This window comes from Pongo pygmaeus, chromosome 11 (assembly GCF_028885625.2).
Source record: "Pongo pygmaeus isolate AG05252 chromosome 11, NHGRI_mPonPyg2-v2.0_pri, whole genome shotgun sequence".
NCBI lineage: Eukaryota > Metazoa > Chordata > Mammalia > Primates > Hominidae > Pongo > Pongo pygmaeus.
The window spans coordinates 115,554,822-115,570,695 of record NC_072384.2 but is presented as its reverse complement, the minus strand read 5'-3'; the positions used below and the strand labels follow the sequence as shown (position 1 = coordinate 115,570,695).

Genomic DNA, 15,874 nt, shown 5'->3' with positions numbered 1-15,874 from the left:
TCCCCTACAGCCTACCTTTCCTTTTCTGCCCTGTGCTTAACCTAGTACATTGTGATGAAAGGTGGGACCTGGCCAACATAGTCACTTCCCCCAAAATCGAAACATTCAACTTTAGGTTAAAGGTGGATACTTTCCCTAGTATATCTAACGATGGGCTGAGGCTCAGAGCTTTGCAGCTAAGCTCTGGCCTTATTGACTTAAATCATTTTAATGACACTTTAATATTAAAGAGTCACTGGGCCCAGTGTCTGTGAAATGCTCTCTGTGCCCTGCCTCTGCTAGAGCAGACACTGTGTGCAGGAAAGAAGACAAGAGAATGTAGGACAAGTCCTACTGGCCTGGCAAGGGTCCCACCCCCTAATTCCTGTGACGCATCCTGTGCGGGTGACATGTTCTCTAAGGTGTGGATAGGCAATTCATTTCATGGAGAGTAGGAGGTGTGGGTTCAGCTGCTGCTTTTTTTTTTTTTTTTTTTTCAGTGAGGCATTATCTGAATGATGCTCATTCTCTCTTGAGTCTGGACTTCATGCAACAAGCAGCAACTGGATATTATTTTAAAATAAGTATAAGCCACCCAAAGATACTGATCTGGGTCCTTCTTTTGGAAGAAGGGTTGATTGAGAAGTGCCTCTTGGTTAAGGAATAACCACAGGGAAAAATCCAGCAGAAACAGAAGAACTGCGGGTTTCTTACCCCAGCCCTCAAGGAAGCTATGCCGTGAAAGGGGTACTGATACACTGACATACAACAGGTTGGACGGGGCATCAATTCTTCATTTGTGGAGTGGAAAAAAGAAGAGGAAATCTCTCATTTGGGGCATTTGAAGGATGGCTTCCCTGTTTCATCAGCTTCAGATCCTGGTCTGGAAAAATTGGCTAGGTGTAAAAAGGCAGCCGGTGAGTTAAAAAGTGTGGGATTATGGGTCATGGGGCAATACGCCAGGTAATCCTAAAATGTGATCTTAATGAGAAGTAAAAACAGAAGAGTTTAAAGGCATTTTCCAAAGCAGGAAGTAAGATATTTAGAATTCATCCCCCTATCTGTCTTATAGCTAATGGAGCGAGTCTTAACATGCCCCCAAAAGCAGCCTTTTGATTTCAGTAAATTAAAAGAGTAAATCAGGACATGCCCTGGGCAAAAAAAAGAACATGACTGGTTACTGGCTGAACTGGAACGTTGAATTCTGGTTTCAAGCCAAAAGGCTTTCAGAACTTTTCTTAATGAATTTAGTTAAAAATGGGATAGAGGAAAGAAAAGTATTATTTGAAATGTACAATAAATGGGAAGAAATATACTGAAAAACTGAAAGCCATGGTAAGTTTGTTTGAAAAGTAAAATAAAGAACAGAAATAGTTTGAAGGCTATTAGTATAGAAAAGCTACTGAGAAATTTTAGTATCTAAAAATCATTTACTGGGAATACCAAACGAGTATGTATATGTGCCATGTTTTAAGAATATTATTGAATCACTTAGCTTTACTACTACAATCTATCTTCTCTTGCTCATTGCAACATCTTTTTTGTACTCTTACATTAATGTTTGCGTTCTAATTACAAAGTTAGCTATTAGATCCTCATCAGATGGCTCCCAGGATAACTGAGAAAGGAATTGGTTTCTGAGAATTGTTATATATTCAGAAGAATGTTTAAAAACCTGGGAAATCCAGAAAGGTATTCAATATACTTTATTTTAAAGTGGTAATTCCCAGCCTTGAATGAGTAATGTAAATATTATGCAAATAATATGCATCATACAGAAACCAGCATTTTATCTATGCACCTTATCTCGCTCCAGGCTTGCTTGGAGTGCCTGACATTTTACTTGAGTGTTTTGATGTATGTACTAAGAGGAGGAAGTAGATGTTCACTTACCCTTGTGAATTTTGTGGGTAGGGCTTTAAAATTCTAAGACATGTGATTGCATGGGTGTGGGGTTTGAATATAAAATTATAAATTCATTCATGTTTTTATTTGGTTTTTAACTGGAAAAAAAAAGCACAGAAGAAAACCTCCCCATAATTATCATGTGGTTGATTCTGTGTGGTATAAGCAGGGAAAGGATCCTGGGTGTGTGGATGTGGTCATGTGGTCAGAGCATGCGAGTTGGGGCCCCTGCTACTGCTCCTCATGTAACTTAAGTAGCTTAAGACAGTTTCTCTAAGCACTGTTTTTCCCACCATGATGTGGCATGATGAGTTAGATGTGACATGATTAGTTAGATGTGGCACGAAGCCTGCCACATCTAACTCATACTGGGGGAAATACCAAATGTGCTAATGTATTTCAAAGTGCTTTATAATACTGACACACTTAGCAAATAGATTAGTGAGGGATTTGAGGCAATGTGTGTCATATTTTATGCAGATTAATAATGAAAGGAAATTCAGGAGAAGATACTGTGGGTAAAAGGAAGAAATCCACATACAGTCAAGTTTGTAAGTGATAAAAATTCAATAGCTAAAAACAAAAACACAGAGGAACGAAAATCTGTGTGTGTTATTGCCAGTAATCTGAATGCTGAGGTCTGTTTCTTTTACAACTCTATTTTGTGTAAAAAAAAGTTATAGGAAAAAAAAAACACCCAAATCTCAGGTGAAGATGTTTGTTTTTCACTGAGAAATTTTATCTTTAGAAATTTTAATGACAATTTTTTTTCCTCATTTTGAAAGTAGTGGGTATATCAATTTTCTCCTTTGGGGTTTCTCTTCATTTTAGTCAGTGTTTGCTGGACATGGTGAAATATTTAGGGGAGATGCAAGTCAGATATTAAAAGTTTTTCAAGCATGACACCTTGCATTATTCCCATCTAGTCAAAACCCCTAAATAAACTCTGGTAACTATACTTTTCCTAGGGAGGGAGAATACATGACCCATTAGTTCATTTTGGGACAGGAAATGATTCAGATCTTAAGTGCACCTTAAACAAATGGAAACCAGAACAGATAAGTCTTCATGGCAGAGTGAGGTCAGAAAAAGTCCAAAATTTGGGACAATACAGAAGGCCAACCTGAATCCATTATAACCAACCAGAGGGACAAGAGACACCTGTAGAAGATGGTGATGCAAAAGAAAAAGGAAGGACAATTCTGAGTGGAGGGGGGAAGTGCAAAGAAAGAGAAATTTCCTTCACAGTTTCGCCTAGGGTCAGCTCTGTCTCTCCATGTTGGGAAAAAGACTTGAAGACACTTGTGGGAAGGATATATGTGTGATGGCATTACACTTAAAAAGGAAGAGAGGAATAAGAGGTTGGAAAGTTGGAATTAAAGATCTAAAGGGGGATAAAATGAAAAAAAAATTAAAGAGAAATTATAGGCAAATTAGAAGACAGACAAAATGTGAAATGAAGGTACATATGAATTTGAGGAGAAGAGTGTTTTTGTAGGAACTAGACTTGGTTATCCATCAAATAATAATTTAAAATGTAAGCTTTATATTTCTACATTCATAATCATTCTAAAAATTGTACATTCAAAATATACTTTTACTCACAGAAAAACAGAAATTAAGCTATGGACACAGGAATTGTATAGTCCTTACTTAATGGTAAAGAAAAATGGAAACATCACCACCATGACAACTTTGCCTAATTTTTTTTAGAAATTTCATCACAAAGCAAGGTGGTGGGAAGACTAATTCAAAAGAGAAGAAGTTAAGAATTTATTAATGGAGAAACAAATGACACATGGAAAAAGCAAAGGAAAACAAAGATATAGTAAAAATATTAAGGTAGATTGGAGATTAATGAGGAAATGTGTTGATTATAAAAGTATATGCACAGTGCACAGTGGCTCATGCCTGTAATCCCAGCCCTTTGGGAGGCCGAATCCGGTGGATCACTTAAGGTTAGGAGTTCAAGACCAGCCTGGCCAATATGGCAAAACTCTACTAAAAATATACAAGAATTAGCTGGGCAGGATGGCAGGTGCCTGTAATCCCAGCTACTTGGGAGGCTGAGGCAGAGGAGAATTGCTTGAACCTGGGAGGTGGAGGTTGCAGTGAGCTGAGATCGTGCCACTGCACTCCAGCCTGGGTAACACAGTGAAACTCTGTCTCAAAAAAAGAAAAATAAATAATTTTTTTAAAAGTATTTGCTGGCCAAGTACAGTGGCTTATGCCTATAATCCTTTGAGAGGCCAAGGCAGGTGGATGACTTGAGCCTAGGAGGTCGAGACCAGCTTGGGTAACATGGTAAACCCTGTTTCTATTTAAAATACAAAAATTAGCTGGGCATGGTGGCGCATGCCTGTATTCCCAGCTACTTGGGAAGTTGAGATGGGAGGATTACCTGAACCTGGGAGGTCAAGGCTACAGTGAGCCTAGATTGAGCCCCTGTACTCCAGCCTGGGCAAAAAAGTTTGACCCTGTCTCTCTCTCTCTCTCTCTCTCTCTCTCCATATATAGCATATATATATAGCATATATATATATAGCATATATAGCATATATATATAGCATATATATATAGCATATATAGCATATATATAGCATATATATATATAGCATATATAGCATATATATAGCATATATATATAGCATATATAGCATATATATATACCATATATATATAGCATATATATACCATATATATATAGCATATATATAGCATATATATATAGCATATATATAGAGCATATATATAGAGCATATATATAGAGCATATATATAGAGCATATATATATAGAGCATATCTATATAGAGCATATATATAGCATATATATAGCATATATATAACATATATATAGCATATATATAGCATATATAGAGCATATATATAGCATATATATAGAGCATATATATAGCATATATATAGAGCATATATATAGCATATATATAGAGCATATATATAGCATATATATATAGCGCATATATATAGCATATATATAGCGCATATATATAGCATATATATAGCGCATATATAGCATATATATAGCGCATATATATAGCATATATATAGCGCATATATATAGCATATATATAGCGCATATATATAGCATATATATAGCGCATATATATAGCATATATATAGCATATATATATATACTAAAATAGAAAATGAGAAGAGAATTACAAACAGCTATACAATCTGAGAAACAGGATGAGAATAGCATAAGCTAAATATTTAGTTTGGCTATAAAAAAAGGGAATCTTTAATTTTGGTGGTGACTTCCCTCAAAATTATTCTTGGAGTAAATGTCTCTCTCTTTTTTTTTTGTAAAGTAAGATATCAGAATTCTGGAATATTGGGACATATCTAACTGACTTAATTTTACAGGGTCCTAGAATGCTCAAGGGACTTGTCCAAGGTCACACAACAAATTTAAAGCTGAAAGTCAGATTTCTCCAAGCATGAATATATTCTTTCCATTACTTCCTGATGCTTCTCTATTGTTCCTGAGTTGAGTTTTTTCCCTAACATTCTCTGATCCCACTTAACAATTAGCCCACCAAAGAACAGATCATATCTGCTAAGGAGGCCTTAGAAATTGATGGTTTTTAATATCTGTGGTAATATCAATTCTCAATTGTATTGCCAAAAAAATGAATACCAAAGGAAAGTAAAGAAAAATACATTAAGTACTAACAGAAATGTTAGGTAATAGAGAAAGCCAACTAGGTGCAGTTGCTAACCTGCCGGGCTTGTAATTTAACTTTAAAAATAATGAAATAATGAAGAAATATTCCAGCAGAGATGGTTAGCAATAGGAAGGCTTACCTAATGAGATGCTAGTTAATGACAGGGAAGAGTCCTGGGACAGCAAAGAGATTGCAGGCTGAAAGACTAGATAATATAAGAGTTTGTCTTCCATTAAGATGACAAAGTCTATGAGAAATATGAGATTATGTAAAGTGACCACACCTACATATTTTTGGAATTCTTGATAGAGAAGGAGAAAAAGTAAACAACTTGAAAAACATATTTTAGAGAATAATTCAAGAAAATTTCCCCAATCTTGCTTGAATGGTAGACATCCAGATATTACCAGAGATTCAGATAAATTTAGAGAACACTTGTGAGAGTTTATGCAAGGCAAACGTCACCAACTCATATAGTCACCAGACCATCCAAAGTTCATACTTAAAAAAAAAAAAAAAAAAATTTAAAGCCAGCTAGAGAAAAGAGTCAAAGCACCTACAAAGGACAACTGATTAGACTAACAGTGGGCTTCTCGGCAGAAGCCCTGTAATGGAGAAGATGAAGATCTATTTTTAGCCTCCTTAAAGAAGAAAAAATGCCAGCTGGAATTTTATATCCTGCCAAACTTAGCCTCATAAATGAAGGAGAAAGTCTTTCCCAGACAAGAAAACACTAAGAGAATTTGTCATCATTAGCCTGGTCCTACAAGAAATTTTCAAAGGATTTCTAAACATAGAAACAAAAGGACAACACAGAAAATGATACATAAGTACAAAGCTCACAGATCTTGTAAAGCAACTGCACAATAGAAACCTCAAAAGAACTAGCTAACAACATTACATCAAGAACAAAATCTCACGTATCAACATTAACTTTTAACATAAATGCCTCAATGCCCTGCTTAAAAGATATAGAATGGCAAATAGGATTTTAAAAAAGACACAGCCATCTTCTGTCTACAAGAGACTCACCTACTGGGTAAAGATGCATTCAGACTCAAAGTAAAAAGGTAGAAAAAGATATATCACACAAATGGAAAAGAAAAGCAAGCAGGAATAGCCATTCTCATGTTAGATAAAACAGATATTAAACCAACAACAGTTAAAAAAAAAAAGGACAAAGGCATTGTGTAATGATAAAAGGTTCAATACAACAAGAACCCAACTATCCCAAGTATATATGAACCCAATACTGAAGCACCCAGCTTTACAAAATAAATACTACTAGACATAGGAAAACAGACTAATAGCAATACAATAATAGTGGTGGACTTCAACACCCCACTGATATTACTAGACAGATAATCAAGGCGGAAAATCAACAAGGAAACTCTGGACTTAAATTGGACTATGGAGCAAAAGGACCTAATAGACATTTATAGAACATTATACCCAACAACTGCAGAATATACATTCTTCTCATCTGTGCATGAAACAGTCTCCAAAATTAACTGTATGCTTGTCTGAAAGGGAAGTCTCAATAAATTCAAAAAAATTGAAATCATATCAAGTATCTTCTTGGACCACAGTGGAATAAGATTGGAAATCAATACTAAGGAGAAGCTTTCATGTTTTAGTACATGGAAACTAAACAGCTTTCTCCTGAACAGCTTTTGTGTAAACAATAAAATAATGGCAGAAATTAAAAAAATGCAAAACAAAAATAAAGACACAGCATACCAAAACTCCTAGGAGATAGCAAAGGCAGTGCTAAGAAAAACTTCATAGCATTAAATGCTTACATCAAAAAGATAGAAAGCTCTCAAATTAACAATTTAACATCACACTTGAAGGTACTAGAAAAACAAGAGCAAAATAAAATAAAAGCTATCAGAAGAAAAGAACAACACAGATCACAGCAAAAATAAAGGAGATTCAGGCCAAAAAAAAAAAAAAAAAAGAAAGAATCAATGAATGAAAAGTTGATCCTTTGAAAGGCTAAACAAAATTGACATACCACCAGCTAGACTAAGGAAAAAAGAAAGATTCAAATAAGTACTAGAAATGATAAAGATGATATCACAATTGTTACCAGAGAAACAGAAAAGGTCATCAAAGAATACTATGAATACCTCTATTCACACAAACTAGAACACCTAAAGAAAATGAATAAATTCCTGGAAACATACAACCCCCAAGATTAAACCAGGAAGAAATAGAAACCCTGAACAGACCAATAACAAGTAATGAAATTAAATCAATAATAAAAAAAATCTCCCGATAAAAAAAGCCCAGGACAAGATGGATTCATCGCCAAATTTTACCAGATGTACAAAGAAGAGGTGGTACCAATCTTGGTGAAACTATCCCCCAAAAAAAAAATCAAAGAGGAGGGCTCCCTTCCCAACTCATTCTATGAATCCAGTATTACCATGATTATCAAAATCAGGCAAGGACACAACAACAACAAAAAAGAAAACTACAGGCCAATATTTCTGCTGAGCATAGATAAAAAAATCCTCAACAAAATACTAGTAAACTACAACAGCACATGAAAAAATAATTCATCATGATCAGGGAAGCAAGGATGGCTCAACATACACAAATCAATAAACACGATCCACCACATAAGCAGAACTAAGCACAAAGACCATATGATCATCTCAATAGATGCAGAAAAAGCATTCCATCAAATCCAACATCCTTTCGTGATTAAAAAAAAAACCCTCAGCAGACTAGGCATAAATGAAACATACCTCAAAATAATAAGAGTCTTATATGACAGACCCACAGCTAACATCACACTGAATGGGGAAAAGTTGAAACATTTCCCCTAAGAATTGGAACAAGACAAGGATGTTCAGTCTCACTACTCCTATTGAACATAGCACTGAAAGTCCTAGCTAGAGCTATCAGGCAAGAGAAAGAAATAAAAGGCATCCAAATTGGAAAAGAGGAAGTCAACTTATCTCTGTTCAATGAGATGAACAGGTATATGCCATGATCATATACCTAAAAAACCCTAAAGACTCCTCTAGAAGACTTCTAGGCCTGATTAGTGACTTTAAGTAAGTCTCAGGATACAAAATCAACATACACAAATCAGTAGCATTTTTCATATAGCAACAATGGTATATCTGAGAACCAAATCAGAAACTTAAGGCCATTTAAAATAGCCGCACAAAAAATACCTAGACATATATTTAACCAAGGAGGTGAAAGATCTCTACAAGGAGAACTACAAAACAGTGATGCTTTAATTTCTTTAAATTGTAGATAACACCAATAAATGGAAAAACATTCCATGCTCATGAATTGGAAGAATCAATATTGTTAAAATGACCATATTCCCAAAGCAGTCTATAGACTCAATGTAATTCCTAACAAGTTAGTAATATCATTTTTCACAGAATTAAAAAAAAAAAATCCTAAAGTTTACATAGAACCAAGAGAAAGCCTGAATAGCCAAAGTACTCCTAAGGAAAAGGACAAATCTGGAGACATCACATCACCTGACTTCAAATTATACTACAAGGCTACGGTAACTAAAACAGCATGATACTGATACAAAAATAGACACAGATCAATGGAACAGAATAGAGAACCCCAAAATAAAGCCACATACCTACATCTGACTGATCTTCAATAAGGCTAACAAAAATAACAATGCAGAAAGGACATCCTATTCAATAAATGGTGCTGGGTAACTAGCTAGCCATATGCAGAAGAATGAAACTGGATCCCTATTTCTCATCACATACAAAAATTAACTCAAGATGGATTAAAGACCAAACAAAAGACTGAAACTATAAAAATCCTAAAAGAAAGCCTGGAAAAACTTTTCTGGACATTAGCCTAGGCAAAGGATTTATAATGAAGACCCCAAAAGCAAATGCAACAAAGCAAAAGTAGACAAATGGGACTTAATCAAACCAAAATGTTTCTGCACAGCAAAAGAAATAACAGGATAAGCAGACAATCTACAGAATGGGAGAAATTATTTACCAATTATGCCTCTGAAAATGAATTAATATCTAGAATCTATAAAGAACTCAAACAAATCAACAGAAAGAAAACGAACAACCCCATTAAAAACTGGGCAAAGGATATGAGCAGATATTTCTCAAAAGAAGAAATACAAGTGGTCAACCAACACATGAAAAAATTCTCAATATCGTGAATCATAAGAGAAATGTAAATTTAAACCGCACTGAGATGCCACCTTACACAAGTCAGAATGGCTATTACTTAAAAAGTCAGTGTGGAGCCCACAGCAACTCCTGCTCGCCCTGGATGCAGATCAGGCAGCACCAAGGACATGACCCGGAGACCTGAGATCAGACACAGACGTTCTGAAGGAAGTGGACTGCTCCTGAAGGATCTGAGACCCTTCCAAAACTGTGAGTGCCCCAACTGTGGAAGTGGAAAGGGAGACTCTCCTCTCCCAATCACACACCCCCACAGGAGAAGCTGAAGGCACTGGTATCCATGGCTGAGAGACCATAGACAGTTCACATCACAGGACTCTGTGCAGACAACCCACAGTACTAGTCCAGAGTCGGGTAGAATAGCTGAGTTGCTAGACCCAGCAGAGAGACAACAATCACTGCTCTTGGCTCACAGGAAGTCACATCCACAGGAAAAGAGGGAGAGTACTACATCAAGGGAACACCCCATGGGACAAAAAAATCTGAACAACAACCTTCAGACATAGATCTTCCTTCTGACAGAGCCTACCCAAATGACAAGGAAACAGAAAACTAATGCTGGTAATATGACAAAACAAGGCTCTTCAACACCTCCAGAAAATCACACTAGTTCACCAGCAATGGATCCAAACCAAGAAGAAATCCCTGATTTACCTGAAAAATAATTCAGGGAGGTTAGTTATTAAGCTAATCAGGGAGGGACCAGAGAAAGGCAAAACCCAGTGCAAGGGAATCCAAAACATGAAAGAAGAAGTGAAGGGAGAAATAGTCAAGGAAATAGATAGCTTAAAGAAAAAAAACAATAAAAAATTAGGAAACTTTGGACAAACTTTTAGAAATGCAAAGTGCTCTGGAAAGTCTCAACAATAGAATTGAAGAAGTAGAAGAAAGAAATTCAGAGCTCAAAGACACGGGCTTAGAATTAATCCAATCCAACGAAGACAAAGAAAGAAGAATAAGAAAATGTCAACAAAGCTTCCCAGAAGTCTAAAATTATGTTAAATGACCAAACCTAAGAATAATTGGTGTTCCTAAGGAAGAAGAGAATTCTAAAAGCTTGGAAAACACATTTAGGGGAATAATTGAGGAAAACTTCCCCAGCCTTGCTAGAGACCTAGACGTGCAACTACAAGAAGCACAAAGAACACCTGGGAAATTCATCACAAAAAGATCTTTGCCTAGGCACATTTTCATCAGGTTATCCAAAATTAAGATGAAGGCAAGAATCTTAAGAGCTATGAGACAGAAGCACCAGGTAACCTATAAAGGAAAACTTACCAGATCAACAGCAGATTTCTCAGCAGAAACCCTACAAGCTAGAAGGGATTGAGGCCCTATCTTTATAGCCTCCTTAAATAAAACAATTATCAGCCAAGAATTTTGTATCCAGCAAAACTAAGCATCATATATGGAGAAAAGATGTAGTCTTTTTCAGACAAATGCTGAGAAAATTCGCCATTACCAAAGCACCACTACAAGAACTGCCAAAAGGAGCTCTAAATCTTGAAACAAATCCTGAAAACACATCAAAACAGAACCTCTTTAAAGAATAAATCACACAGGACCTATAAAACAAAAATACAAGTTAAAAAGCAAAAGCAAAATAAAGAAAGTACACATGAAATAAAGAGCACAATGAATGCAATGGTACCTCATTGCAACCATGCAATACCAACAATGAATGCAAATGGCCTAAATGACCCACTTAAAAGATTTAGAACCACAGAATGGATAACAACTCACCAACATCTGCTGCCTTCAGGAGACCCATCTAGCACAAAAGGAGTCACATAAAGTAAAGGGGTGGAAAAAGGCATTTCATGCAAATGGACACCAAAAGCAAGCAGGGGTACCTATTCTTGCATCACACAAAACAAACTTTAAAGCAACAGCAGTTAAAAGAGACAAAGAGGGACATTATATAATGGTAAAAGGCCTTGTCCAAGAGGAGAATATCACATTCCTCAACATATAGGCAGCTAATACTGGAGCTCCCAAATTTATAAAACAATTACTAATAGACATAAGAAATGAGATAGGCAGCAACATAGTAATAGTGGGGGACTTCAGTACTCCACTGACAGAATTAGACACGTCATCAAGGCAGAAAGTCAACAAAGAAACAATGGATTAAACTATACCTTGGAACAAATGGACTTAACAGATCTGTACAGAACATTTCATCCAACAACGGCTGAACACACATTCTATTCAACAGTGCATGGAACTGTCTTCAAGATAGACCATATGATAGGCCATAAAACAAGCTTCAGTAAATTTAAGAAAATTGAAATTATATCAAGCACTTTCTCAGACCACAGTGGAATCAAACTGGAAATGAACTCCAAAAGGAGCCTTCACAACCATGCAAACACATGGAAATTAAATAACCTGCTCCTGAATGAACATTGGGTCAAAAACAAAAATCATATGGAAATTTAAAAATTCTTCGAACTCAACAACAATAATGACACAACCTATGAAAACCTCTGGGATACAGCAAAGGCAGTGCTAACAGGAAGGTTCATAGCCCTAAAGGCCTACGTCAATAAGACTGAAAGAGCACAAATTGACAGTCTAAGGTCACACCTCAAGGAACTGGAGAAACAAGAACAAACCAAACCAAAACCCAACAGAAGAAATAACCAAGATCAGAGCAGAACTAAATGATATTGAAACACAAAAAAATTACAAAAGATCAATGAAACAAAAAGCTGGTTTTTTTGAAAAGATAAATAAAATAGACCACTGGCAAGATTAACCAAGAAAAGAAGAGAGAAAATCCAAGTAACTTCACTAAGAAACGAAACGAGATAATACAACTGGCACCATTGAAATGCAGAAGATCATTCAAGGCTACTATGAACACCTTTCTGCACATAAACTAGAAAACCTAGAAGAGATGGAGAAATTCCTGGAAAAATACAACCCTCCTAGCTTAAATCAGGAAGAATTAGATACCCTGAACAGACCAATAACAAGCAGGGAGATTGAAATGGTAATTAAAATATTACCAACAGAAATAAAGCCCAGGACCAGACAGATTCACAGCAGAATTCTACCACAAATTCAAAGAAGAATTGGTACCAATCCTTTTGAAACTATTCCACAAGATAGAGAAAGAAGGAACTCCCCACCCCCTAATTTATTCTATGAAGTCAGCATCATCTTAATACCAAAACCAGGAAAGGACATAAGCGAAAAACAAAACTACAGACAAATATCCTTGAAGAATATAGATGCCAAAATCCTTAACAAAATACTTGCTAACCAAATCCAGCAACATATCAAAAAGATAATTCACCATGATCAAGTGGGTTTCATACCAGGGATGCAGGGATGGTTTGACATATGCAAGTCAATAAATGTGATACACCACATAAACAGAATTAAAAACAAAAATCACATGATCATCTTAATAGACGCAGGAAAAACATTTGACAAAATCCAGTGTTCCTTTATGATGAAAACTCGTGGCAAAATTGGCATACAAGGGACATACCTTAATGTAATAAAAGCCACCTATGACAAACCCACAGCCAACATAATACTGAATGGGGAAAAGTTGAAACATTCCCTCTGAGAACTGGAACAAGACAAGGATGCCCACTCTCACCACTCCTCTTCAACTTAGTACTGGAAGTCCTAGCCAGAGCAATCAGGCAAGATAAATAAATAAAGGGCATCCAGACCAGTAAAGAGGAAGTCAAACTGTCATTGTTTGCTGACGATATGATTGTTTACCTTGAAAACCCTGACGACTCCTCCAGAAAGCTCCTAGAACTGATAAAATAATTCAGTGAAGTTTCCAGATACAAGATTAATGAACACAAATCAGTAGCTCTTCTCTACACCAACAGCGACCAAACAGAGAACTAAATCAAGAACTCAGCCCCTTTTACACTAGTTGTAAAAAAATAAAATACTTAGGAATATACCTAACAAAGGACTTGAAAGCCCTGTGCAAGGAAAACTAGGAAACACTGCTGAAAGAAATCATAGACAATGAAAACAAATGGAAACACATCCCATGCTCATGGCTGGGTAGAATCAATATTATGAAAATGACCACACTGCCAAAAGCAATCTACATATTCAATGCAATCCCCATCAGAATACCACCATCATTCTTCAGAGTTGGAAAAAACAATTCTAAAATTCATATGGAACCAAAAAGCCCACATAGACAAAGCAAGACTAAACAAAAAGAACAAATCTGGAGGCATCACACTACCTGATTTCAAACTCTACTATAAGGCCATAGTCACCAAAACAGCATGGTACTGGTATAAAAATAGGCACATAGACCAATGGAACAGGATAGAGAACCCAGAAATAAGCCCAAATACTTACAGCCAACCGATCTTCCACAAAGCAAACAAAATCATAAAGTGGGGAAAGGACACCATTTTCAACAAATGATGCTGGGATAATTGGCTAGCCACATGTAGGAGAATGAAACTGGATCCTCATCTCACCTTATACAAAAATCAGCTCAAGATGGATTAAGGACTTAAACCTAAGACCTGAAACTATAAAAATTCTAGAAGATAACATTGGAAAAACCTTTCTAGACATTGGCTTAGGCAAGGATTTCATGACCAAGAACCCAAAAGCAAATGCAATAAAAACAAAGATAAATAGCTGCGACCTAATTAAATGAAACAGCTTTTGCACAGCAAAAGGACCAGTCAGCAGAATAAACAGACAACCCACAGAGTGGGAGAAAATCTTCACAATCTGTACATCTGACAAAGGACTAATATCCAGAATCTACAATGAACTCAGATCAGCAAGAAAAAAACAAACAATCCCATCAAAAAGTGGCCTAAGGACATGAACAGACAATTCTCAAAAGAAGATATACAAATGGCCAACAAACATATGAAAAAATGCTCAGCATTACTAATGATCAGGGAAATGCAAATCAAAACCACAATGTGATACCACTTCACTCCTGCAAGAATGGTCATAATAAAAAAATCAAAAAAGAGTAGACATTGGCATGGATGAGGTGAACAGGGAACACTTCTACATTGTTGGTGGGAATGTAAACTAGTACAGCCACTATCAAAAATAGTGTGGAAATTCCTTAAAGAACTAAAAGTAGAACTACTATTTGATCCAGCAATCTCACTACTGGATATCTACCAAGAGGAAAGGAAGTCATTATTCGAAAAGGTACTTGCACACACATGTATATAGCAGCACAATGCACAATTGCAAAATTGTGGAACCAACCCAAATGCCCATCAATCGACAAGTGGATAAAGAAACTGTGGTATATATATGTTGAAGGAATACTACGCAGCCATAAAAAGGAATGAATTAACAGCATTTGCAGTGACCTGGATAAGATTGGAGACTATTATTCTAAGTGAAGTAACTCAGGAATGGAAAACCAAACATTGTATGTTCTCACTAATATGTGGGAGCTAAGTTATGAGCACACAAAGGCGTAAGAATGATGCAATGGACTTTTGAGGCTTGGGGGAAGAGTGAGAGGGGGGCGAGGGATAGAAGAGTACAAATGTGGTGCATTGTATACTGCTTGGGTGCTGGGTGCACCAAAATCTCACAAATCACCACTAAAGAACTTACTCATGTAACCAAATAATACCTGTACCCCAATAACTTATAAAAAAATTAAAATAAAGATTAAAAAAAGGAAAAAACAAAAAAACCAAAAAATAACAGATGTTGGCATGGATGCAGAGAAAACATTCATACTCTGTTGATAAGAATGTAAATTAGTTCAGACTATGCAAAACAGTATGGAAATACCTCAAGAAATTGAAAATAAAACTACCATTTGAATCAGCAATCTCACTACTGTGTATCTACCCAAAGGACACATGCACTGGTATGTTTATTGCAACACTGTTTACAATAGCAAAGTCATGGAAACAACCTAAGTGTCCGCCAACAGTTGATTGGAAAAAGAAAATGTGGCAGGCCAGGTGCAGTGGCTCACACCTGTAATTCCAGCACTTTGGGAGGCTGAGGCAGGCAGATCACCTGAGATCAGGAGTTTGAGACCAGCCTGGCCAACATGGTGAAACCCCTTATCTACTAAAAATACAAAGTTAGCCA

General features: G+C 36.2%; 1 protein-coding gene across 1 annotated transcript in view; it reads left to right on the top strand.

The window, feature by feature from the left end:
- The first annotated feature begins 403 nt into the window (after positions 1–403).
- Positions 404–15,874, top strand: part of ABCA12 (ATP binding cassette subfamily A member 12) — a 206,094-nt gene continuing 190,623 nt past the window's right edge. Inside the window, exon 1 of the mRNA XM_054478791.1 lies at positions 404–896. Coding sequence (XP_054334766.1) covers positions 828–896 — 69 coding nt within the window. The 5' untranslated portion in view covers positions 404–827. The remainder of the gene's footprint in view (positions 897–15,874) is intronic.